At 44.5% G+C, this 24,724-nt stretch overlaps 1 protein-coding gene across 3 annotated transcripts in view; it reads left to right on the top strand.

The window, feature by feature from the left end:
- Positions 1-1,562: 1,562 nt before the first annotated feature.
- The window catches only part of epha4l (eph receptor A4, like), a 53,071-nt gene continuing 29,909 nt past the window's right edge, over positions 1,563-24,724 (top strand). The window contains exons 1-4 of one of the 3 annotated variants that reach the window (XM_086215978.1): positions 1,563-1,822; positions 3,394-3,461; positions 5,939-6,602; positions 24,148-24,303. In XM_086215978.1, the coding sequence (XP_086072104.1) occupies positions 1,726-1,822; positions 3,394-3,461; positions 5,939-6,602; positions 24,148-24,303 (985 nt within the window). In that variant the 5' untranslated portion in view covers positions 1,563-1,725. The remainder of the gene's footprint in view (positions 1,823-3,393; positions 3,462-5,938; positions 6,603-24,147; positions 24,304-24,724) is intronic. The other 2 variants (XM_086215980.1, XM_086215979.1) reach the window with 2 other exon arrangements.

The following is a 24,724-nucleotide window of genomic DNA, read 5'->3' as shown; positions in this document are numbered from 1 at the left end:
TATGTATATATAGAGATATATAGACTCCAGTCCCCCCCCCACCTCTCCATGCAACCCTCAATGGATAAGTGTGATAGAAAATGGATAGATGGAAATATCAGCCGGTGCGCTTAAGAGTTTTTAAGTGTTTTTGGATGGTCTGGTTGTAGCTTGAGACTAAATATATGTGGCAGACTTTTGCTGCATTCTGGATTCACAAAGAAGTAGAAATTGAAAAAAAAAAAAAACTTCAGTAGCTCAAGACATGTATTTATGAGTAATTTAAATGCAAGATAAGCATTCAGGGGTAAAATACTGTGTTTGTGACACGTGTACAAGTCAGTGATGTCTGAAAGTCTAAGCTCATCCGTAGCACAATCCCCCCCCCCCCCCCCCACACACACACACACACACAAATACAGCATGAACAGAAAAATATCTGAATGGACTGAAGTCTGAAGGAGCCACACAATGCAGATTCACATTTAGGTACTGTTTTTCTGTAGTAACTGTGCTCAGTAAATGGCAGGTTGGATAACTCCCTAACCTGCCCACATAGTGACAAACACCTCTACAGATCATTGAAAGGTTGCCTAACTCCCGCTGCCATGGGCACATCTCCTGGGACCAATGCACGACCTGTGTAGGAGGACATAAACAAGCCAGAGCACCCGGGCCAAAACCCCAAACCTGGACACAGCTGGCTTTTCTTAAACAGGAACAATGCAGCCTTTGTTTGAAGACAATCACCACAAGTTACACCACATCCCCATCAGTTTCAGAGCAGCATTTTTTTTCAAAGCACCAGATTCTTGTGAGTGTGTGTGTTTGTGTGTGTTTGTGTGTGTGTGTGTGTGTGTGTGTGTGTGTGTGTGTGTGTGTGTGTGTGTGTGTGCGCACATTTCATCATAAATACCCATTCAGCCATGATAACATTAAAATAATAGCAAGTGACAATAATCTAATCCAGGCTTGGTCACAAAATGGGCATTGTCAATTTCACAAAGTGCAATACCATGTAGTGATAAGGAGGTCATGCTCATGCTTGTTCTTAAATCCAATTTTGAAGCAGGAACAGGCGTCAACATCTCCGCTAGGTGGCGACCTTGCACTGATGCGCCTCACCTCGAACAGCGCCACGCTTGACTGGAGCCAGACTACAAGCAGGATCAGCGCAGAGGCACACAGGACACAGAGTGATGCATTGCATTTTTGGAGCAGACTTTTCCTGCACAAACCGGGAATAAGAAGCAGGATTCCTCTGTCAGGATGACAGTACGAGGGTGAAAGTACACGCAAACGTTTCAGGAGAACAAGTTTAATTTTAGAACGTTGACTGGAGAGTCACCGAGTTTTAAGTTGAACGTTTGTGGGAAATATTGAGATATGCGACTTTACAAACTCTCCACCTATCTCACCATCTCTCTCTGCTGGTAAATGAGAAAGTGAATTGTTTAGGGGGTGCGCAGGCGGGGTGGTTAATGATTGTTCCCCCCTCAATTCCCTCCGTCCAGCACGTTTCCCATATGGATTGACGGGGTCCGCGTCAGAGCGCGCACAGTTATAGTCCCGCCTCCTGGCTCTGGTGCGCACTGTGCGTCTCTCTTCCAGTGTCCGCCTCGATCCCATATTCCACTGGGAAGGGGAGAGAGAGGGAGAGAGAGAGGGAGTGAGTGAGAGAGAGCAGGACCTGCAAAAAGAGAAACGAAAGAAAAAGAGGAGAGGAAAAACGGCGCAACGACACAAATGGCACTCATGGCAGGGATTGTGTTCACGGTCACCTTTATTGTTTTGGGGATTTCTACATTTGTTTCTCCGGCACGGATATACCCCCCGAATGAAGGTAAGGTTGTTAGGGGAAATCAACACGCCTGCCGCGGACTTCTGGCTTCATCTTCGCTCCGCGTGTGTTTGCGCTGCGGAACCGTACTTGGTGGCCCCCCGATATCGGGTATTTGGAGCCCAAAGAGTTTAATACTGGAAATTCAATTTACGCAATGGGTCTTAACTGGCTTTCACACAAATTCAAGTGGAATGAGAAGTCCGAACAGGCATCGGGTGTTTTGCTGTGCGCTCAGGCTTGGATCGCACCAGCTGCCGAGGAGAAAACCTGAGAGTCATACTTGTAGGATACATGCAGCTCTCTCTGTTTTGTCAATGTCAAGCCGCACTCCTGCAAAAAAAAAAGAAAAAAGAAAAAAAAGATTTAATGTTGCGATGCTTCACTCTAATCAGGCGCACAGCGTAGAGCACAAATACATGGCTTTCCTGAAGCAGGGAGACATCAGAATGAGTAAAGAAGCAGCTTCTTTTATTTATGATCAGAAATCTTCACAAATCGGTCGCTATGGTTATCACTAATATATGACAGATGTAAATAATGATTCCCAGCAAAAAAAAAAAAAAAAAAAAATTGTGCTTTTGTAGATGCACAAGCACCGAAAAGTAGGCAGATGTTCAAATTGAGCGTGTCAGGACTCCAAAGGCTTCGGGACAGGAGTTGCCCGCTGCCTACTCGGGGTGCCGAGGCGCAGCAGCGTGTGCAGTTTAAACATGTAGGCCTATATTTGAAAAAAGAACGGGTCGCTGTTGAAGCTGATACACGAGAGATATGATTTTAATCAAAATAAAAGACCTCCCATCAGTTGCGCGGAGACTTCTTTTTTTTTTTTTTAATATTCCTGATACAGTGTTTCAGAGCAAAGCAGTTTGACACAAGTTCAAAACGATGCGTTTATAGAAACCAACTTAAAATATTGTAACCCTTAATTGTACACATTTAACTTAAAGAAGAATATTTTAGTTCGAGTCGTTTGATCAGCTAAATTCAAATTAAATGTAGATAGAAATACACATAGCAGTAGACATATTTCTAATTCGTCTCACAGCTCTGATGCTTTCTTTTCCTCAAATCAAAAGGAAAAGCGTGATTCAGTTGGCCGTTTTTAAATGCGTTTGTTCTTTGGTGTAAAGAGATGCTTTCCTAATTGATTGTGACCAAATCAAACGTGCTGTAAACTGATGCTGGGCAAACTGAAACAAAATCATTATTTTAAAGGCACACGGAGTAATGCATTTGTCACATTGAAAATCTGTGAATAAGGGAAAATCAAAAGGACGTGCGTAAAGCTCAGCGGGGAATTGCGCACAGCAAAACACTCACCATCTATCATATTAACACGTATTAGCCTCCAGCTTTTATTCTCTGCCTACGCTGACATTCATTACAAGGGTATTTTTCTATTTGATAAATCACATTCACAGTTCAATAAGCTTCTTTGGGAGAGGGGAAAAAAACCAGCTAGTTTTCCTGCTTGGTGTGCGAGAGCTAAGTGGATTATACATGCCAGCGCTGATATTATAGAGCCGGACAGAGAGTGCATGCTCACTTTTTCTCCTCTTTTTGTTTTTCAGTCACGTTATTGGACTCCAGAGCTGTACAGGGAGAGCTAGGATGGGTCGCCAACCCGACAGAAGGAGGGGTAAGTACTGCAAAGACGTGTCCCCTTGTTAGAAGGCATGGTCCCCTATTGAGCTAAAACAGAGATATAATCCTTTATTGGCAGGAACTCTGGAATTAACCACTAGATAAATACACAACTGATAAGATGATTTCCCCATGAGCCCTTTAATGGAAACACCTTGTTATGATTTATTGAGATGTCCAGCTGACTTCTCTATGGGGATCACAGTGAGATCAAGGCCCATATCACACACTAAAATACCAAACAATTAAACAAAATAGCCTCATGAAGACCCTCTGGAACATTTTTCAGGCCCCCATGGAGTCCCCACAATCCACTTTGAGAACCACCAGTCTACAGACAAACCCCCCACCCACCCCCTTGACTGGGCTCCCCTCTCTCTTCACTCCCCTTCTTTCTAACTACTCTGTAATGGTCAGATGCAGGGGCAGATACTGCAACGGGCGTCAGGTTTCCTGAATAGACGCTGGATTGAATCGGCCTTTGTGGAGAAACTTTATATCCCTTTCCACCATTGAGGGAGAGACAGGGAGAGAGGGAGGGAGAGAGAGGTAGAGAGAGAGAGAGAGAGAGAGAGAGAGAGAGAGAGAGAGAGAGAGAGAGAGAGAGAGGAACTTGGCAGCTGAAAGAGGGTCCTCTGGAATGGATGAATAAGGGGGAAAGTACAGTGGGGTTCAGCTTTTGCCGCAGGACTACTGGATCCAGCTATAAAGCAACAGGGAAGCGGGCTGACCAAACCCATGATCCTGGTCTAATAGGAGATCTACAGTGGCCCTGATAGGAAGGAAGTCAGGGCCACGCCAGGACCCATAAGGGCCACAGCTGGTATAAGGCAGATAGGGGAAGATGAGCTGCACACATACAGAAAGGACCAACAATGTTATTTAAATCTTTCATAACCAGTGGCTACGTCCTTTAATATAATTATAAATTAATCAATTGGCCTTCACGTCTCCATCTTGTAAAAATTTGATGATGGGCCCAAGCGATCCCTTTAATGTTTTATGAAAATTGATACAAATTAGCAACAATTATGTTATCTAATGAATGTGAACCCAGGGGAACAGAATAACATATCGTGCAGCTGTTGCAGGCTCTGCCTGTGAGCTTTTCCTGATGAACTTGGCCGGCACCGTGCTCAGATCCTCCCCTCGGCCATTTTATCACAAACAAGTGATTGACAGGGTCCTGGCAGCCCCAGCAAGCCTGCATTCACCCTCTCATTATGACCAATTGGCCTTATTCTGGCTCTTGCCTGCTATCAGGGGAAAGGTGCGGCCTTATCTGGGCACTGCTTGATTTCCACAACAAAAGCGGGGCAAAAGGAGGAAGGCAGAGTGGAATGGAACAGCAGGGAATGATAGACATTTTCTCCAATCATACAGCCGCAGCTATGTTTAGCATTATCCCGCCCTCCTCCTGGGAAATAAGGCTTTAAACAAGATTGCTCATGATAAGGCATCAAATCAAATCCGGCGGCAGCAGCACAGTCCATATCCTCCACTTGCCCGTTATTATTTTTTTTTGTGGAGTTTTCTAAGTGGTTGAAGCTACGGCACCGATAGGCCTGTCTGCTCTTGTTTACAGCCCAACTCAGACTCTATTTAAAACTCACCATGGAACACACCGTTTGAACCTCTCAAGACATGCTTGAATTTGCTCAGCGGTGCTCTGTCGAGAAGGGAATTTTATCATAACTAAAACAAACATTCCCTCACAGCAAAAATAAGCCAGGCCGCAGTGGATAACGTAATCCATGTACCCCATGTCGGCGTCCCCCACCCCCACCACCTTCGATGAGTTCATACTAACAACAGCACGACCATGAGCGTCTCGGCCTCCGACTCCCTATCAAGTACGCAGATGTAAAGCAGGCACACATTAGATCATTAGTATTAATGCACTGTTTCTGTAGCCACATAATCCAGTTTTTTTCCCCTCCTTGTGCCGTCCAGACCTGTGTGTGTGTGTGTGTGTGTGTGTGTGTGTGTGTGTGTGTGTGTGTGTGTGAGAGAGAGAGAGAGAGAGAGAGAGAGAAATAGAATACAATTTTGTAAACCCTTTCCCAAGTCATTGAACTGCAGGCATTACTGAGGCATAATTACACATATCCCCTCTCACAGTTGAGGAGAATCCATGAATATTAATATCTTTATGGTTCTATATTAGGACCTAACAAGTCTATTAGTTGCCATTCATAAAATATGCATTAAGTTTAGCCGTCAATTAATTGCTCTGCTGAGACTCAAATATTGACTCATCTTCCGTTCATGTGCTTTTCCAAAGTATCCTTCAGTCTTGGCTCACAGTTCTGTGTAACACCTTGTGATATTTCTCGTGACATTTTAAAGTACTGCGACACTGTTTTCAAACTTTTGTACTGTTTGGATGATCTAATAGATTCAAGCAGATTAAAAAAAAGTTTAATTGAAACTCAAATGTTTAACATTTCTCTGGACATGTGCTTTACCCAGTGGGAGGAAGTGAGCATCATGGATGAGAAGAACATCCCCATCCGGACGTACCAGGTGTGTAACGTCATGGAGCCAAACCAGAACAACTGGCTCCGCACTGACTGGATCCCTCGTGGTGGCGCCCAGCGTGTCTACATCGAGATCAAGTTCACCCTTCGAGACTGCAACAGCCTCCCAGGGGTCATGGGAACCTGTAAAGAAACCTTCAATCTCTACTACTATGAGTCCAATAATGACAAAGAGCGCTACATCCGTGAGAACCAATTCGGAAAGATAGATACCATTGCAGCAGATGAAAGCTTCACTCAGGTGGACATCGGCGATCGCATCATGAAGCTGAACACAGAAGTGCGGGATGTTGGTGCACTGACACGGAAGGGCTTCTATTTGGCCTTCCAGGATGTTGGTGCATGCATAGCACTTGTGTCTGTCAGGGTCTTCTACAAGAAATGCCCTTTAGCAGTGCGTAACTTGGCACAGTTTCCTGACACCATCACTGGAGCCGATACATCCTCGCTAGTGGAGGTTCGCGGTTCATGCGTGGATAATTCTGAAGAGAAGGAGGTTCCAAAGATGTACTGCGGAGCAGATGGAGAGTGGCTGGTGCCTATTGGGAACTGCCTGTGCAATCCTGGATATGAGGAGCGCAATGCAGAATGCCAAGGTAAACAAATGACATTTGTCTTTAGGGCTGCTCATTTTTTGCTTCTCTCTCCATATGTTGATCATTCCTCCCTTCAGGCTTTGTGCATCTGTACAGTGCCCTTCCTTTCTTTGTCCTTCCCTTTCCTCCCTCCCTCGACTTACCTAGCTCTGACTCCCCCCCGGCTCACCTCATTTCTTTATTCTCTCCAGTGTCTGGTTGGGTGATAGAGGCAATGATGCTAGTAAATGAAGTAATTAGCAGGCCCACTGGGAGGTGTTGTGTAGTGGGATGCATCCCATGAGAATTAGTGATACTGGGAGCTCCAACTGGTTTGCATTACCGCTGTGTCTTTCTCCCCCACATGCTCTTTCTGTCATTCCCAATGGAACCCCGAACAGAGGTAGACAGCTTTAGAGGAAAGGAAGGGGAGAGAAAGAGTTTATCATTCCAAGCAGATAGGAGAGGAGTGAAAATACACAGCTGTGAGATGGGGTTGAAATAGTGCTGTTTGGCAGGGGGGAATAGCCCTCCGTGAACGATTATTATAGTCTTAGTCTTAGTTTGCCGGGATCCTCCACCGGGTTGTTTGATGAGGTTTTAAGGTCAGAGTAGAGTGCCTACATCCAGATTTTTTTGAACTGGGAGAATGATAGAACTTTCAGCATGTTGGTGAATTTAAAAATGACCTGAGAATACTTATGGAACAACAAGCCAAGGAAGTCGTTCCAAGTTGTTGTTTTTTTTGCTCCTGACAAATATTTTAACAGTTTTCAACTACATGTGCTCATCTACGTAGCTTGGGTGCAGCATTATGCAAAGCTGAGGCAACATTGTCAGCTGGCGAGACAAGGGGTTGCCACTTCTGCTTCAGTTTACTGGCGACCCCCACCCAGCCGCCACCCACCAACGTACACAGAGAGCCGCAGCAGTGAGGGGTCAGAGGCTCGGCATGGGTGATTAACAGGGAGATGGACCACTACACCTCTCCTAATTTATGACGGAGCCTTTATCTCAGGCGACTAATCGCATGACAAACAGGACTGGTGATTTAGGGTTACTGCGTCTTGCTCGGGTGTGGCGAGGCAACTATTGATCACAGATGGCTCTGTATGTCTACTTGTGTGTGCGTTTGACGGGAAAAAGGGTATCATTTGAGTCATAAGAATTCTATTGGACCGTTGCCCATCTCCCCTGTTACGGAGTTCAGATGGTTAAGGCCAGGTTTCTGTCCCCAGGGTTTGCTTCAAAGAAACTGAGAGAGAGAGAGAGAGAGAAAGAGAGAGAGAGAGAGAAAGAGAGTTGAGGAAAGGAGACCAGATGGTAGTTAGTTACAGACTTTAAGTAAATCTGAAATGGCTCTCTATTTGCAATAATAACCTCTCTCTTGTTTCAAATTGGAATGAGAACTGTATATCATAACACTCCCCTGCCTGCAATGCTGAAATAAACTACTAATCTTTCCTCTTCAATTTCAGCTGAGATAAATAGCTGTTGCCCTCCAAGAAGCCAATAAATGTGGAAACCTTGATGTTATATAACTAATTATGTCTTGTAAGGCTGGCAGTACTACCCTGAAAGCTAATATATGCCATTGATAAAATGCCTTTAATGTATTTTAAGTTAACAGAGTCAAATGCAGCGATAGCATGCACTTGCTCGATGTGTCAGTGTGGGTCCGCACCACTGACTGAAGGGTTAAAAGGTCTTGGCCTTTGTCAGTGTTCAAGTGCACTGATGAGCTGGTGAATATTCCCCAATTCACCCTGCAAAATAAGGAGCTGCGGGGCTGGTTAGCATTTTTTTTTCTGATAGTAAGTGTGTAAGAGTGTGTCGGTCTCACACTATGTGGCTTGATGTGGTCAAAATGCTTTCTATGGTGCACACAAGCCTAATTGTATGTCTGTGGGAGTGTGTTCTCAAACTTGTGGGTCTGTGCTTTTTTCTGTCTTCGTGTGGGGTTACAAGGGCACCTTGGCCCCTGGTTCCCAGCCCAGGATGAATGGGCTCTCTTCCAACATTGTTTGGGGCAGCAGCGGAGCCGAATGAGGCTGCTGATGTTGGGGGGGGGGGGGGGGGGTCCTGGTATCCAGGAGTAGCATCCCCCCCCCTTCAGAGGTCGAAGGTCATCCCCTTCTGCATCCATCTTAGTGCTGCGTCTGACAGGGTTGTGGATTCAGGATTGATTAAGATGTCAGAGTTTTGACAGCTGCAGAGAGTGTGTGTGTCTGTGCGAAGTAGGGCCAAGGGTGGTCAGGGTGTAGACCCTGGGCTAAAGCGTAAGGGGCAACCAGGGCACTGAGGTCCAAGGGGCCCCTGATGGAAGAAGAAGAAACTCTGTATATTTGCATTTGGGATCCCTTTCCTTGTTAACTACCTCCCCCATGCACACTGTTTGGAAAGGGCGGGGGGTCAGGGTGTCCTCTCGCTCCTCATCTGGTGAGGGGGTCCCTACTGGTGAGGGGTGTTGATGAGGTGGGCTGGGTGTGTGGAGGGGATTAGTTAGGACTTATACATGTCATTACGAGGGAAGGCTAATCACAGTTTGTTTCATCAGCGAGGGAGAGGAAAAAGACAAAGTGCTCTGGCAGCAATTTGGCTGCAGTGATGTGTGTTTTCAGGAAAATCAGCAGACATTTGTGTGTGCATGTATCCAAGTGATGGCGTTTATGTTTGTTGAGAATATAACATGACGGAGGCGTGAAGGTGACAGACGCTTTTGAAGCCTTGAGCTCATGGTTGAGTTGTTAACTGCATCCCCCCACACACACACATTTCATCACCAATCAACACACACACACACACACACACACACACACACACACACACACACAGAGGCTCAAACATGTAGGATTTTAACATTTTTTTTGCCTTTATTTACATTTTTTTAAAATCAATTTTTCCTTTAAATCAGATTAAGATTAAAATTTGAACATTTTATGCTATTGTTTTCCACAGCCTGCTGTCTTTGTATGACACACAGATCAATCTTTGTTTTTTTAGGTAAATGCTGCATTGCAGGGTTTCCTTCACAACATGTTTGCACATGAGTGTGTGCTAACAGCTCAGACTCTGATGTCAGCGTGTGACGGAGACATTTCTCACCTGACACACCAGTTAAGAGGTTTTAGTGATGACGTTCCCCCCTTTGCTCTATCGTGTGTGTATGAGTCTCTGTCTGTCTCTCTCTCTCTCTCTCTCTCTCTCTCTCTCTCTCTCTCTCTGTTGACAATGTTAAATATGCGCTTGGGAGCATCATTCTAAATTCACCACATAATTCTATTTAGCCCGCCGGTCCCCGATGGCTTTAAATACACAGACTTAGTCCCCTGCGCTCCCCCTCTACCTCTTTCCTTTCCTCATGCACACAAATTTGCATTTTCTCGTTGTCTTATTGACTTGTGTCCTTTCTTCCCTCCTCAAATCTCCTGCTACTTGAACAGCTTTTATTACATTTTTCTCATCTATATGTATGTTCAGCTCTTATTGTCTCACCCATCTTTTTGACGCGATTTACTTTTTCTCCCCTCTTCTGACTGCCCTGGTTGTCCGGGTGTTTTGTGTTCATCAGCTGGTCTCTGGTGGCAGCATCAGGCTGAATAATAAGATTACCTTCACAGATTGGCGGGAGGTAGTCTGGAACATCATCACCTGCCATTATTCCTGAAAACACACGAATGTGCAAACAAACCTGAACAATAGAAATCCAGATGTGATAAAGGAAGTGAACCACGCTCACCAAAATGCACTGGCATGCATGTAAACGGCTCAAACACAAAAATGCAGATACACACGTTTAATATGGCATATCACACAGACACACGGACAAATATATACTGCAGATGCACACATAAGCTTGAGTTTATGTTAGCACACACACGCGCACACACACACACACACACACACACACACACACACACACACACACACACACACACACACACACACACACACTCAGGGAGAGCAGAGAGCCCAGCACAATGTACTCATCACACTGCCTGCCACCAGAGAGGCTCATTTTGTGCTGCTGAATAGAAACAAGGAATCTATTACTAACAGGGAGCAGGAAAGAACAACTGATACAGAAAAGGGAGGACAAAATGTCTCATGAGCAATCCACCACCTCCTCCCCTTCCTACTGAAATAATTGTTCAAAGCATTGTCAAAATTCTTGTTTCACTCCTCAAACAAAACAACAGACAAAAAAAAGTTTAAACTTCCAACACTCACACTAATCTTTTCCCTGACTTGTCAAAGGAGGGGGGGGGGGGGGTGTTGGGTGTGCGGCTGGAGGTGGTGGTAATTCAGCCATCATTAGCTGAGGTGCTGAAATGTTTTTCCTGCATGAGCTGCTGTCCGGCCTCAGCATTTGTTCCCATCACACTTCTTGACACTCATCACCCTTTCCCTTTCTCCTTATGGTGCCCCCCGTTTGGGGCAGGAAGCCGCCAGTTACCAAGCATGACCAAGGATAGTGCTCCCCCAGCGCCAGCTACACATTTGTGTGTTTCTGTGTTTATATCATCAATCTCCAATTGGGTTTTTTCTTTGCCATTTTTAGGGAATTTTCTGGACAAATATCTGCTCTTCTGCCTCATTTCAAGGACTCTGGTTTTAAAGTAGGGCCAGAAAACTGACAACCAGCTGAAAGAAGTGGGAAAATCTTTGGCTGTCTTGTGGAAAATATAGTTTTGATAGTTGAAGTGAGACTAAATGGTACGTTAGGATGAAATATAAAACATATCTGACAAGGGTGCGTCCTTTTTAGCATTTAGCTGAGAAGGAATAAAGTATTCTTGGCCGCATGGTTTGCTTTGCTTCTGAGGACACATTCACACTTGGCCCCCTTTGTCTTTTCGATTCTAAAGCCCGATTGCCCCCCCCCCCCACACACACACACACACACCTACCAGGCTCCCCCAATCACTGAGCTGTTCACATATCACTGTCTAACTTTTTATTTTGAAGCAACATGACCTCATTATAATGAACAGTTCATCAATTTACGGAAGTTGTGGCTTATTATGTGTTGTTTTGGAGACGTGGCCCTCGTTGAATCCAAATTTGTGGCTTTGATTCCATTCTCATCATTTTTGTTTAAGTGGAACAGTCGCATTGATGACGTCATGGCCACATTCTTTGTCAGTGCTCACGCTCGTGCAAATGTACCATGCTGAAGCCCACTTCTTCAAACCCAGCCAAAGCCAGGAAAGTGTCCATACGGTGCCCAGACACAGTAGGAGGCAAATCACGCTACCTAAACCAAAAGGAATTTGTGGGACAAATAAGTTTGGGCATGGTACAGATCGCCCAGCATGAGCGGGCCCTGAAAGGAATAGCAACAGGTGTCATTTACGGTTGAAATGATTGCATACTGAATAGAAGACTTAACAAATTTAAATTCAAATCAAGCTCCACATCACATACAGCTTTTAATTTGGGAAATTTCTTATTCTAATTATAAAGTAAGTAAACACAAAAAATTCCAGTGCACAGTTCTGCATGCTAACCTATGAAAAAGTAAAAAAAAAATATATTCATCAAGTTAGTGAGAACGGTGAAACTCTCAGGTGATAAAATAAACAAACAAACTGAAGAAAAACAAGTAAAAAAAAGTCTAAATTAAAGATACAATCTGGTGTTCATATCCATACAAAAAACATGGTAAGTTCATTCTGCTTGTATAATTTCTTGTGAGTCAAGTACACCATTTGTTACAACTGGATTTTTATGCAAATAAGTTAAATGTGCAAACTCAGTCGTCTACTGTAAGCGCATAATATGGAAGTAGGACAGTTTTATATGATGTAAGATGGAAGTTCTTGCACAGGCACTAATGTAGTCATCTGCTCTCCTCTCCTCTCCTCTCCTCTCCTCTCCTCTCCTCTCCTCTCCTCTCCACCTTACTCTCCTCTTGTCTCCTCTCCTCTTCTCTCCTCTCCCCCTCACTCTCTGCTCCTCTCCTCTCCTCTGAAAAGCATCTTCTCTTTGAAGCTCATGATGGGAAGAGGGAGCGATTAAAGCAGTCAGCAAGCAAATTAGCATGTCAAAAGGCCCTGAATCAATACCCCAGCTCTACCAACACAACCCTGCAGCCCTTTCACCCCTCCTCCCTCTATCCTTCCCCACCATTCCCCCATTCCTCTGGCTGTTTCCCCTCTTCTCCCTCCATTTCCTTCTGCACTCCTGCACACTCTCCCTCTTGCTCCCTTGCCCCTCTCTTTCTCTTTATTTCACATTCTCCAAACCCTGTTTCCTCCCTCAGCTGACAGTCGAGGAGTAGAAGGGGTGTTTGTTAAGAGAGACGGATGGATGTATAGACAGAGAAAGACAGACAGAGAGAAGGAGAAGTGGACGGCCATCAAGTGGACTGTTTCAGAGAGAGAGAGGTTATGAAAGAGAAAGAGGGCCTCTGCCACCTTCTTTGTACTCAAAGAGAGACCTTTCTCGCCAAGAAGAGTGAGGAGATGAGGAGGCTGGGAGGGAGGTAGGGAGAGAACAAAAAACACCAGGGGAAGTGAAGTGGAAAGAGATTTAGTTCCAGTCTGGCAACCATGCTTTTTCTACACTTCATCCATCGGTTCACCATTTCACGTAAATTCCTTTGATCTGGGTCAATGTGTTACCGATGGCAAGCGATGAGGGTGCGTAGACAGACAAGAGAGAGAGAGTGTGTGAGCCATTATCTGTCCTGTGTTTATTCTGAGCATCTGTTGCGGCAGGCGTATCTCCTTCTTGTATCATAAACTTCTATTAATGCTCCAATCGCGTTGTGGGATCTGAGTGTGGCGACAAAGCAGCACAGCAGCTCCTCAGATGGACAGCCAACTCGCCTTCAGTGTCTAACAATAGCAGGGTGATTGCAAACACCTTGAAAATGTTTTATCTCTCGCTCTGTCTTTCCCCTGCTGATTCTTATCTTAAGCTCCCTCCATCATACCCAGTAGATAGTAGGTGGTCTTTTCTTCTCCTTCGCCATCATCCCCTTTCTTTGGGGCACAGAGTTCAGTGGCCAAATCAAAGGCTGCTCTGTGGCAATCAGTTTGGGGTTATGACAAAAAACCCCAACAATAAAGAGCTGCTCTGTAATCTGATGGGCTCGGAGACACTCGATGTCCATTTTAATGAGCCTGCTCCAATCACTGCACTGGAGGAAATGGAACTCATTCTCCCTGGAATGTGTTTTTTGTATTCATGAAGATAAATATGGATGCATGCATCCAGGTTGTTGTGTGGTCACTCAAAAAAAAACTGAGAAGTAAGTTGAGTCCAAATGAGTTTTGTTGTTTAAAAAAAAGTTATAGTCATTTTATCCAGAAATAGTTGACACCAAGGATACATGAAACTCACTATGGTCACTGGGATTCCACAATATTGCTTTGCTTTTGTACACAGAACCAACGCTTGCATGATAGCTTATGCTGCTTGTAATTTTACACGGTTTCTCTGTGTTTTCCGACAGACACTGTTCCAGATGTCCCTTTTACACAGATGTCGATTCAGTGCTGGTGATATCTTGTGCGTTTCCCCCATCCCATCTCCATTTGGTGTTATATGGACAGTGAAGCATGACATCCCTCATTTAAAAGGCTTTGGTTGAATCAACAGTCCTGTTTTTTTTTTTTTCCCTGGGTAGAAACGATTCATAGGGGGAGAGAAGTTAACTACGACTCACAAGTTGCATTTTGATTCAAAAAAAAAAAAGTCAAAACATGGATCTGAAGGAAACTAGTAAGCCCATCAAGAAATAGTCTGGCTTTAAAACCACACAATTTGAATTGATAAATAAACGAGATAATGTTTCAACAAAATATAAGGTTTCTTCTAATTTTAGGGAGACGGGCTAACCGTTCTGCTAGCTGCTGGCTGTTTGACATTTAGCATCTAGAAATGCAAACATGAGCGTAGTCAGGATCTCATCTTTGCAACAGAGTCAATGACTTTAAAAGCAAACCTATACTGGAATTGAATTTACTGCTGCATGTCAAAATCTCTGGCTGAAAATGCAAAAATCCAGTAGCTGTCTTCTTACATACATGTGTATCCACACTGACATTACAAACACACCTTGAGGCGTATCTTCTCTGCAGGAGAACTGAAATGTAATTTGGTGATGTAGAGATCTCGCAGCACCAGAGATCCAAAGCTGCAGATCTCTGGCTAAAGGCAGAGGTGTGTCCATGCAAGGACATGTCTCTGGGATTAGAAACCTTGATCCCCCCCTGATCTGCCGTGAGCTGTCAAACGCTGCTGCAAGGGGAGGAGGAAGAAAAAAAATCTCTTGCAGTCTCACACCACGGACAAGTGTGAAGAAACAGGAGGAGAGAAAATAGAGAGAAAGAGAAGTGACTGAAATGTAACAGAGGAAACATACCCAAGTAGAGTGTAAATGTGTGTGATGGAGGGAGTGTGTGTAGGGAAAGATGAATAGACTCCTGTCTAGTGAGCCTGATAAATGGCTTGAGATGTGAAAGGTGAAGTGGGGGGGGGGGGGGGGGGGTGATGGTTACAGACGCTGATCACACTTTGAACAAGCCTAGTGTGGTTGTGTTACGACCCTGAGCAGCCGTAGGTGATGTTACCGTCAATACCACGACCTGTGTAGCGCTGCAAGTTCACCTCACTTTGATCAGTTTTTCCTGGAACTACTTTCCTCTGAAGAAATTGTGCTAGGGACAACTGTTGGCACCAGATTCTGTACGTTTGCCAACATTTCAGGGACATTTTTGTGAAAACAAACATCTTTTTGTATTGCAGCTGAAGTAAAGATGTCTCATAACACTGACAAATCAAACTAAACCGTGCTACGACTTGACTGTTTTACCACTTTGGGTGAGTTTAGATGATGAACTATGTGGGTGCAATATATTGGTCTTTTGTATTATGAGTATATAGATGCAATATCGTAAGTGAGAAAAGAGATACAATGAGTCGTGTACATATTTTTGGCAGCTCTGCTTGGGATCAGTGCTTTAGCTGCCAATTTTGAAGCATCCCTCTGAGTGGTGAAAGAGCCCATAAAGATAAAGCGAGATAACAGGAAAGGCAAGATGAGAGAGGTAATGTAAGGCGCCAAAAAATACAAAACATAACCCGGAAACTCGACTCTGGGCCTCCGCCGGTGGTATTAGTTCAAAGCTTGAATCCTTCCCATCATCGCTGTCCCTGCGTGTCTGTCCTCACATCAAAGCTAAAAGCTAAAATGTAACACATTAGCAGAGTAACCCTGTCTAAGCAGCAGCCATTAACCTCCCTCTCTCTCTCTCTCTCTCTCTCTCTCTCTCACACACACACACACACACACACACACACACATTCATGCACACACCACAGGGACAGGTCCAACTAGCCCGAGGTTAGGCAGGGCAACACATAAACTCAAGAGTTTGGGGAAACACACACACAGGCTGCAAACTTTGTAATGTATACAGACACACACATATACAGACATACACAGGTGCACACAAACACACACACACACACAGCCCTACCTTGCAAACAGGAGCTGCCACCATCTCAAGTCAGATGGGGTATCACTTCTACAACAGCAATGACCTCGACCTTTCAAAAGAGAGCGAGTTGAGAGAGAGAGTGAGGGGGAAAGTGTGTACAAGTGAGTGAGGCCTGAGTGACATCAGTAGAGGTCAAAGGTTAAAGCAGTGACAGCCACAGTGGAGAACAGCAGACCGTCACTGGGCTGACATGAACTCTTGAAGAGCTAGTGACCCAGGACAGATTTTATGTACAATGACGCACACACACTTATTTGCGCGCGCACGCACACACACACACACACGCACGCACGCACACACACACACACACACACACACACACTCACACACTCACTCACACACACGCACACACACGAACCACCAACAGTGAATATAACTGCAAGTAGTATAGACACTCACAATGGTTTGCACACACCCTCACGCACACACGCACATGCACAATAGAAGGTGTTTCGAGGCCCCAGACAGACTGTCGTCTGGGAGCTACAAGTAGATTACCTAAACAAACAACCTAAAAATACCTTCCTCTTCACTCTTAAGTCGACCCTCTCCTACCCCGCCTCATAACCCAGCGAGCCACCTCAAACTGACACCTTAAACTTGCCCCTGAGACCACAGACAACTGACTAATTAAAGTTTGCCGTGTGTGTTTGAGTATGCCTAAATGTTGACAGATGAGTGTGTGTGTGTGCGCGTGTGTGCGCTCTGGTTTGAAATACTGTACACAGCGGAAGGTACGTTTTTTCGGGTCTACTGCAGGGAAGAAGGATATCACACTCACTTTGATAAACATTTTAGTTTATTGCATGTATTTTTGTGGTGAATTCCCAAAGACAGTATCATATTTGATCAACTGACTTCATGATAGGTACATAGTAGAATTGTATAGTATAGTAAAGTAATACTCATAACAATCAACAGATATCAATTATAACATCTTAATCTTTACCTGACATTAGCAATGAAGCTGAACTTAAAGGTGCTTTAAATGATTGAAACAAAAAGACATTTTCATGCTGTTTAGATAATTATGAAATAGTGCTACAATCTTACAGCCATGACTGATGTAGACTCTTGAGTCAGTTAGGTGGAAATGACTTATCCCGATTTCCAGTTCCATCTTACAGCCAATCACGAGAGAGGTGGAGGGACTGAGTGGAGGGACCGACACACACACAAATATACTGTATATATATTCTTTTTTTTTCCCTTTTGTTGATGTTTTTTGCCCCTTCCCCCATTGTCACCCAAAATGTACATCTCTAAATTTTGTATTATGTATTATCAAACCTGTGAACTGAATCTGATGGATGGATGTGTATTTTAATGCTAGCAAATTATTTATGAAAGAAGAAAAGAACCTGCGTATTAAAAGACATTAAAATAAAGTGAATTGTACCGCTAATCTGATTCAAAATACATTTTTCTGCCTTTCGTTTAGCTTCATGTGTGGTTTACTGGATAAATATAAGTGTGAGGACACCATCGTTAATATTTGATGAGTTGAATATGACTCATGTGAAGCTAAAATGCAGCTGATTCATGAGGATGACATTTTATGTCTTTTACTGTGTATGTGAGTGTGTTTGTATTTGTGTGTGTGTGTGTGTGTGTGTGTGTGTGTGTGTGTGTGTGTGTGTGTGTGTGTGTGTGTTGGGGAGTTGCAGTAACTTGTGCTTATTTGTGCTTCAGCGCGACACGTGGTCTACATTGGTTTACAGAATTGGATATGAGGCCCCATTGAGACTAGCTTCCTATCGCCTCCTCTTCCCGTCACCTATTCTTAGTGTGTGTTTGTTCTCCTCACACATCCTCCCTTTTCCTGCCCCATTCTCCTTGACTGGGTGCAAGGAGAATAGAGGAACTGTCCATATTGTTTAACGGCTGTTTCCAAGAGAGTGTCCCCACGCACAACAACATTAGCATAGTTGTCCACCTCCCACCTCTCTGCCTCTTTTTTTTTTCATAATTGAATTGAAATGCAGCTCTTTTCGATGTAAACAGTGTCAGGAAAGCATGCCACACACACACACACACACACACACACACACACACACACACACACACACACACACGTGTTTGTGGACTATTAAACCTGAGTGCCTGGAGGTTTGGAGGAAATTGGACCAAGACACTGTCTTGACAAGGTTGTTTACCTCCTGTCATCCCTGCTGTGCTCCAGTCTCACGCACACCTAAAGTTTACTCGTGTGTGTGTGTGTGTGTGTGTGTGTGTGTGTGTTTTCATGCATGCTATGGCCAAGTGCATCTGTTAAGACTCTTTGAAGGGATTTATGAGGACACCTGATAACGTGCAGTTGTGTTTGTGTGGGGATCTTTGGGTTGAATTATAATACATTACCCACCTGCTGTGTGTGTCACAGGTCACTAAAGGTCCTGTGTGGGTAGCGCACCATGTCAGGCTTTAGGTGGTACCATTCTTGCAGATCTGGCATGAGTGCAAAAGTGGAATATGAGTTGCCCCCACCCGCTGTGGCAAAGTCAAACTCTTTCACTAAACAAAGATGGATCTGTTTCTGCCCTCCCCGTTCTCTCATCGGTGCTTCCTGATTTCTCCTCTCAATGTACTTTCTCTGTTTCTTATCCTCACATTCACCTTTAGTGCCCCTTGTCTCAATTTTTAAAGAGGTTTCACCCTTTCTGTTGGTGCTGGGTGGAATACTCAAGATTTTTTTTGTGATATAACCATTGTACTAATATTTCTTCTTCTTACGGCCGAGCTTGAGGAATTAGGGAGGAAGTTAAGGCCTACGTGTCAATAAGAACGTGGAGACCTTGGTGCACAGGAAGTCTTCAGAACAATATTTCAAAATTTTCAGTTATGCAATTCAAATGTTAACAATATAGGTGGTACCAGAGTGCACTCTGGACCAAAGTGGCTCTTTGTTGAAGCAAGATTAGATTGTGTGTCAGCAGAAAACCTGCTGAAGATTCTGAAATGTGTTCTAGAGCTTAAAGCTGTCAAGAAAATTGTTGTGAATAAACAAAATGCTGCATATTAGGACATTGTGGCAAAATTAAGGAAACAAATGTTGGCTCAAATAAATTCTCCTTGCTCTCATTTAATCTCTATTTGTTCATCTTCTTTTTTCTTTTAGTTTGTGTGCGTAAATGCTTGGCGCAGACATTTTAATTAGGGCAGCGTCTTGTCTGGCTCTCTTGATGGATCGTCGCTGCTGAAAATACAGTTATAAATCATTTGGCATTTGACAGACTCTGGCACCCCTTGGCACTGGCCGCCATTATAGCAACGGTGTTGGTCTGACATCATTAACCTCGCTGCCTTTTGTTCTTAGCCTTCATTAAAACAAGTCGAAATGTCAAACCAGACTTTGTTTCCTGACTCGTTTGGTTTCTGCATCCTAAAGGATGGGACTGCCAACATGGGACCTTTCCCCTAACAGGTCAAGGTCAAGAAATGCGTTGAGTGTATGTCATCAATCATGGTTATCAGTTTCGGTGGCCGTGTGTCCCTCATCCATCACAGTGATGGGTTTCGCTGGCCGTGTGGCTGGATGTCGCTGTCACGGCCGGAGGTAATTAATAACTCCTGGTGATGGAATTAATGAGTTAACTTGCTCCACTCTCCTGCTGTTCTCGTGGCAGATGCTAGCAGTCAGAGGCTAGTTATCTCTACTAATATACCAGTGGCTCAGGTGGAGAGTTGTCTGTTATCTGTCCATGTGGGAATAGACCACATACATCCTCTTATATGTTTCTGAACCCAGCAGAAACTGCAGCTAGCTGGTAAACAAAGCTCTCTAGGAACAGTAATCCTTTCTAGCAGGATCTCACCTGAGCGGCGGACCTCTTCTCCATGGGGAGAAAAAGAGATAGAAGAGACACAAAGGCAGGGGGATATGGCAGAAAAGCAGGTTGAATAGAGAGCGCTGGCTCCTCAAGAGAAGGAGAGACTCTCCTTGCCCTCAGGTCCTGAAAGCTGATCGCTCCGTTTTTTGAAAGAGTGGCTTTGTAAGGACGCCTCTGACTGCTCTTCTGAAGAGCGCTCGCTGTCTGTTATGACTTTAAAGAGTGACCAGGTTTTCATCACCTAAAGAAGATAAAGCGCAGCCATGAAAGGAGGGAAAACACTGAAGTTTGAACTTAATTCTCTTTTTTTGATTATAAGAGAGGCAATTGTTGTGCCTGGGCAGGCTTTGTTATTGTGTGCCGTGTGCTGGGTGTTATATTCCTGGCTAAGTTTTCTCTCTAGTCTCTGGTGGATACTTTGTTGTGTAGGCTCCAGAATAACTCGCTATCAGGCTTTGCATGCAGGTCACTCAAGGTGGGCTGCAGTGGGTGGATTTGTAGGTAGATGTGGTTTTATTTGGCAGCTGTGGAGGACGCATCTGTGGCTGATCAAAGCCTGGTGTGTAGGCTGATGCAGGGTTTTAGTTGACTCGTGTGTGGGTAGCTATCATTGTATCATTAGCTTTTGTGTGGACCTGTGTTTTTGCCGATGTCCATGGTTTTGTCTCGGAACAGAAGTCCGCTTTTCTCCTCCCCTCATGCAGTGCAACCAATTCAGCAAGCAGAATCTGCACCTCATGGACAAAACTACTCATTAACTCTGCCTCCACCCTCATCGCCGCTTTTCCTCCAAACGTGTTTGAGCACAGAGACAACAGGGATGTGGATGGGGCGGGGAAAAGACTGACAAAAGGGAGAAAAAAAGCCAGGAAAGAGGATTGAATGAGTGAAAGAGCTGCTGGGGGAGAAAAGGGGACGGAGAATGTGACGTCCCGCTCTATGAAGGATTCCATTTTTTTGCCTTTTCAGAATAGAACAGTAAGTCACCAGTCTTTTGTCTGCCTTTGATCTCTCAGCTCAGGGATTTGGCACCTGACAAACCCCTCTCTGTCTGAAAGGAGGCCTGCTGAGCAGAAGCCTAGGAGAGTAGGAGACAGAGAGATAGATAGTGAAGGAATAATATTGTGACTGTTACAGAGCGACTGGGTGAAAAAGGAGACAGTTAAAAAAAGAAGAAAAAAAGACGGTCTGAAAAAATGGGGTTATGACAGGATATGATGAGGGTTTCTCAGCTCAGATCCCATAAAAACTAACAACACGTGTGTTGATGAGCGTCTGTATTTGCGGCTGTGTGTGGGTTTGCCAGAGCTAGCCCGGACAGTAATAAATCTAGCAGGTCTTAAGGGAGATTCCTCTCTAAAGCCACGGACTCTTGGACCACCCACTACTGCGGTCTCCTTCCACACACGCACTCACACTCACACTCACACTCACACACACGGTCCTTCTCCTAATAGGAAGCAAATTCCCCAGCTTTTCATCGACGTCTCTGTTCCCTGCACTCTTCCTTTCTGCAGGGCAGTTGCTGCAATAAACAAGTTCTCATATGTTGACATCACATTTTTAAACAATTTCTGAAATGCTGAAAACACAGATGAAGATGTCCGAGTTTGTCAGATGGCAAAATTGTGCAAATAATCTCTAGAGGTACTCTGGGGTCATTCCTTGAGATGGCCAGCTCTCTAAAGTGTGTCTCTTTAAAGAGGCTCAGGCCCGAAGGCTGTAGAGCATGGGACTCAATTAACTCTCCCTCCAGCTTTTAGCGAGGGGACATCTTCTCAAAACAGCTGGCTGACCCTGCCCTCAACTCAAGGCACTTTTCTGGTCAGCGCACATGTACAAACCCTATAAGCAGCCTTGTGTTTTGTCACCTGAAGCGGTCACAACCCCTTAGAACAATACCCCTAAAATCCAAGCGTCCTGTCTGTGACGAGCCTGAGATAGAGAGATAACACAAACCACCTCCTGGCTAATCTCTCCTCTTTTTTTTTCAACTATGAAGAAAAGAATTGGAAGCTTCATGCATCCCTGCTGGCTACAATCAAAGAGGCCCTTAGCTTAGCGCTAGCGAGTAGAGCGGCAGGGATTTAGCCCTGATTGACTGAGTGCGAACGGGTAAAGAATGGCTCAGCAGGTAGCCGCTAGCCCAGCTCACCATGCTACGCTAATCCAGCTGCTGGGAGGAGAAGCTGCGGGGGAAAGAACCGGACTTTATTATGCCTCCAAGAGAGGGATTTCCCGGTATTTTATGGGTTTTGTGGATTTCCTCTGCTGTTTGTATGTGCGAGCATGTCAGATGATTGGTAAAAAATGTGTTTTTGTTGGAGGAAGGACTTCCTCCTCGCTGCGGTGTGTGTGCGGATCAGCACTGATTTGATTTCTAGTGTGGTGAGCACATGTGGGAGTTAGTTTATGGGACTGTTCTTTTGTAGGTATCCCTGATGTATTTATAACTGTGGCGTTGACATGAAGGCCTTTTACTTTTGGTGTGTGTGTGTGTGTGTGTGTGTGTGTGTGTGTGTGTGTGCGTGTGTGTGCTCGTGGGACCAATAAGGCTGTGTGTGTTGGAGAGTTCAGGGATCACTTTACTCCTACAGACTATGAGTGTGCAATTATCTGATTTATATTGGGTATGAATTTACCCATCTTCCTCAAGTGAGGCTTTTTACATCATAACAAGACAGACTGACTGTCACACATGTTGCACCTTCAACCAACCACCAGCCTTCTTCAGTACCTTCCTCCGCCCACTGCCAAACCCACGGCTCCCATATTGATTGATAGGTTATTTAGTCCAATCGGTGTCACGTCTGTCTGCGCTGCACCTCTCACAGAATTGTTCTTTTGTCCTCCTCTTCTGGTTCAGCGCTCACGGGCTGAAATATAACCCCAATCGGCTTCCCTGGCCATTATAGAAACGGAAAGACGAGGGAGAAACTCCTTGAAAGACGAGCCCTCCAATCAAACTGTCACTTAAGAGAAAGGCGAGCACTGTCGCCAAAAGTAGGAAAAGTGTCACTTAGGTTACTGTTTCAGGCTGAGGTGTGTGTGTGTGTGTGTGTGTGTGTGTGTGTGTGTGTGTGTGTGTGTGTGTGTGTGTTACGCAAGCAAAGTGAAAACAGGTTTTGGAGAGTGACAGAGCTCCTGGTGTGCCAAGTCTGGTGGCATTTGTTTGTTAAATGGTTCGAAATGCCAGCGGCTCTGGTTTCATTGTGGCTCCAAGTCTTGCCAACAAAGCATAGCTTTAAATTTGTGAGTAAGACAAGAGGTAGTTATTTGATCTTTTCTTTTGGTCGGAGGAAATAGCTCCCTTTACTCCTTTTCTGTTGTTTTTAATAATGAAACACAGGTTTGTGAGAAAAGGGGAGAAAGAAGTGAAGTTGGAAAATGAAGGCAAAGAGGACTGGGAGGAGACGCAGAAGCCTCTGGGCAACATATTGTTTTCTTGTCGCTAATTGTGGGGAAATGGGAAAGATCATTAGCATATCCCCAGGACGCATCTCTGATGATGTGTTCAGGTGTGTCAGGAGACGTATTTCAAGAACTCATCACTAATCAAGTGGAAAATGATCTCAAAATTTTCTTCTCTACCACTGGAAAACTGTCACATGTAACGACACCATAAAGTCTCCTTATTGCTAAAGATGGAGTGTAGACAGCCTCTTCATCATTCCTGTCACTGAAATACAGCCACAACTGATATTTAGAGATTGATACAGATTGACAGTTAGCTTTATTGATCTGAAGGTTGGTCTCTTAAGTAGTGATCACCAAACTGTGGGCCATCGATCTATGATGTGCCCTGAAGGTGGGCTGCTGGGTTAATGGAATGGATTGGATTGCAATTATACATATTTCTGATATCTGCTCCAGTTATTTGGGGTGAGAACTGGGCCAATAATGATGCTATTGCACACTCCTAATAATTTGCAACAAATAATTAAATATATATGAATTAATTGGCAACTCTTGACACAAATCATCAGAAAGTTTAATTGAATCTGTTTCCACAAAAAAATAAGGTCGCTGCCTTCTATAAAGTAAAAATGAGCAACATGAATTCAAGTCTGGAGAAGTGTCACAATTGGCTGTGCCATTAAAGGAACCATTGTTTGCTTCTTCTCTGACTTTTTGTTGCTAACATCTTGAGTCCATCTCATCACAGAATTCATGATATTTACACCTTGTGATCCCACCAAACACTCTCTGCTTGTTCTCTTTCAGCCTGTAAAATTGGTTACTACCGTGCTCTGGCCACCGATGGTGCCTGTTCCAAGTGTCCGCTACACAGCTACTCTGTCAGGGAGGGTTCCACCTCCTGTGCCTGCGACAAGGGATACTTCCGCTCTGAAACTGACCCGGCATCCATGCCCTGCACGCGTAAGTACACCAGTGTGGAACACATACAGCACAGAGTAAGAGTTTATTAGCAATAAGCCTTGACAGGTTGGCGTTTACGTTGACTTGTATAAATATATGACTGCTGTGACTGAAAAACAAAGTGATAGCTTCAACACGGTCATGGATTGTTTCTCTCTCTCTCTCTTTGAGCCAGGCAATGCTAGGTTGAATTACCCACCACACAAAGCAAGCGTGTGGTGTTTTAATAGGTGTCTTTTGATTCCAGACAGTACTTAGTGATCAGTCACTGTGACAGAGAACTAATTAGGGTATAAACCACTGCATCCAAGTTTCAGTCTTCCACAGAGAGGCTGCAGAACAGCAGAGAGCAATGCAGGAAGACAAACAAAGATATAAAATCAACAGGAGAAGTGGCTTCACTTTTCGCCATCTGGCTATA

This window comes from Aulostomus chinensis, chromosome 10 (genome assembly GCF_037954235.1).
Source record: "Aulostomus chinensis isolate RoL2024-O1b breed Wild chromosome 10, RoL_Achi_v1.0, whole genome shotgun sequence".
NCBI classification, from domain to species: domain Eukaryota; kingdom Metazoa; phylum Chordata; class Actinopteri; order Syngnathiformes; family Aulostomidae; genus Aulostomus; species Aulostomus chinensis.
The sequence above is the reverse complement of the archived record's forward strand: the minus strand, read 5'-3'. Positions and strand labels throughout refer to the sequence as shown.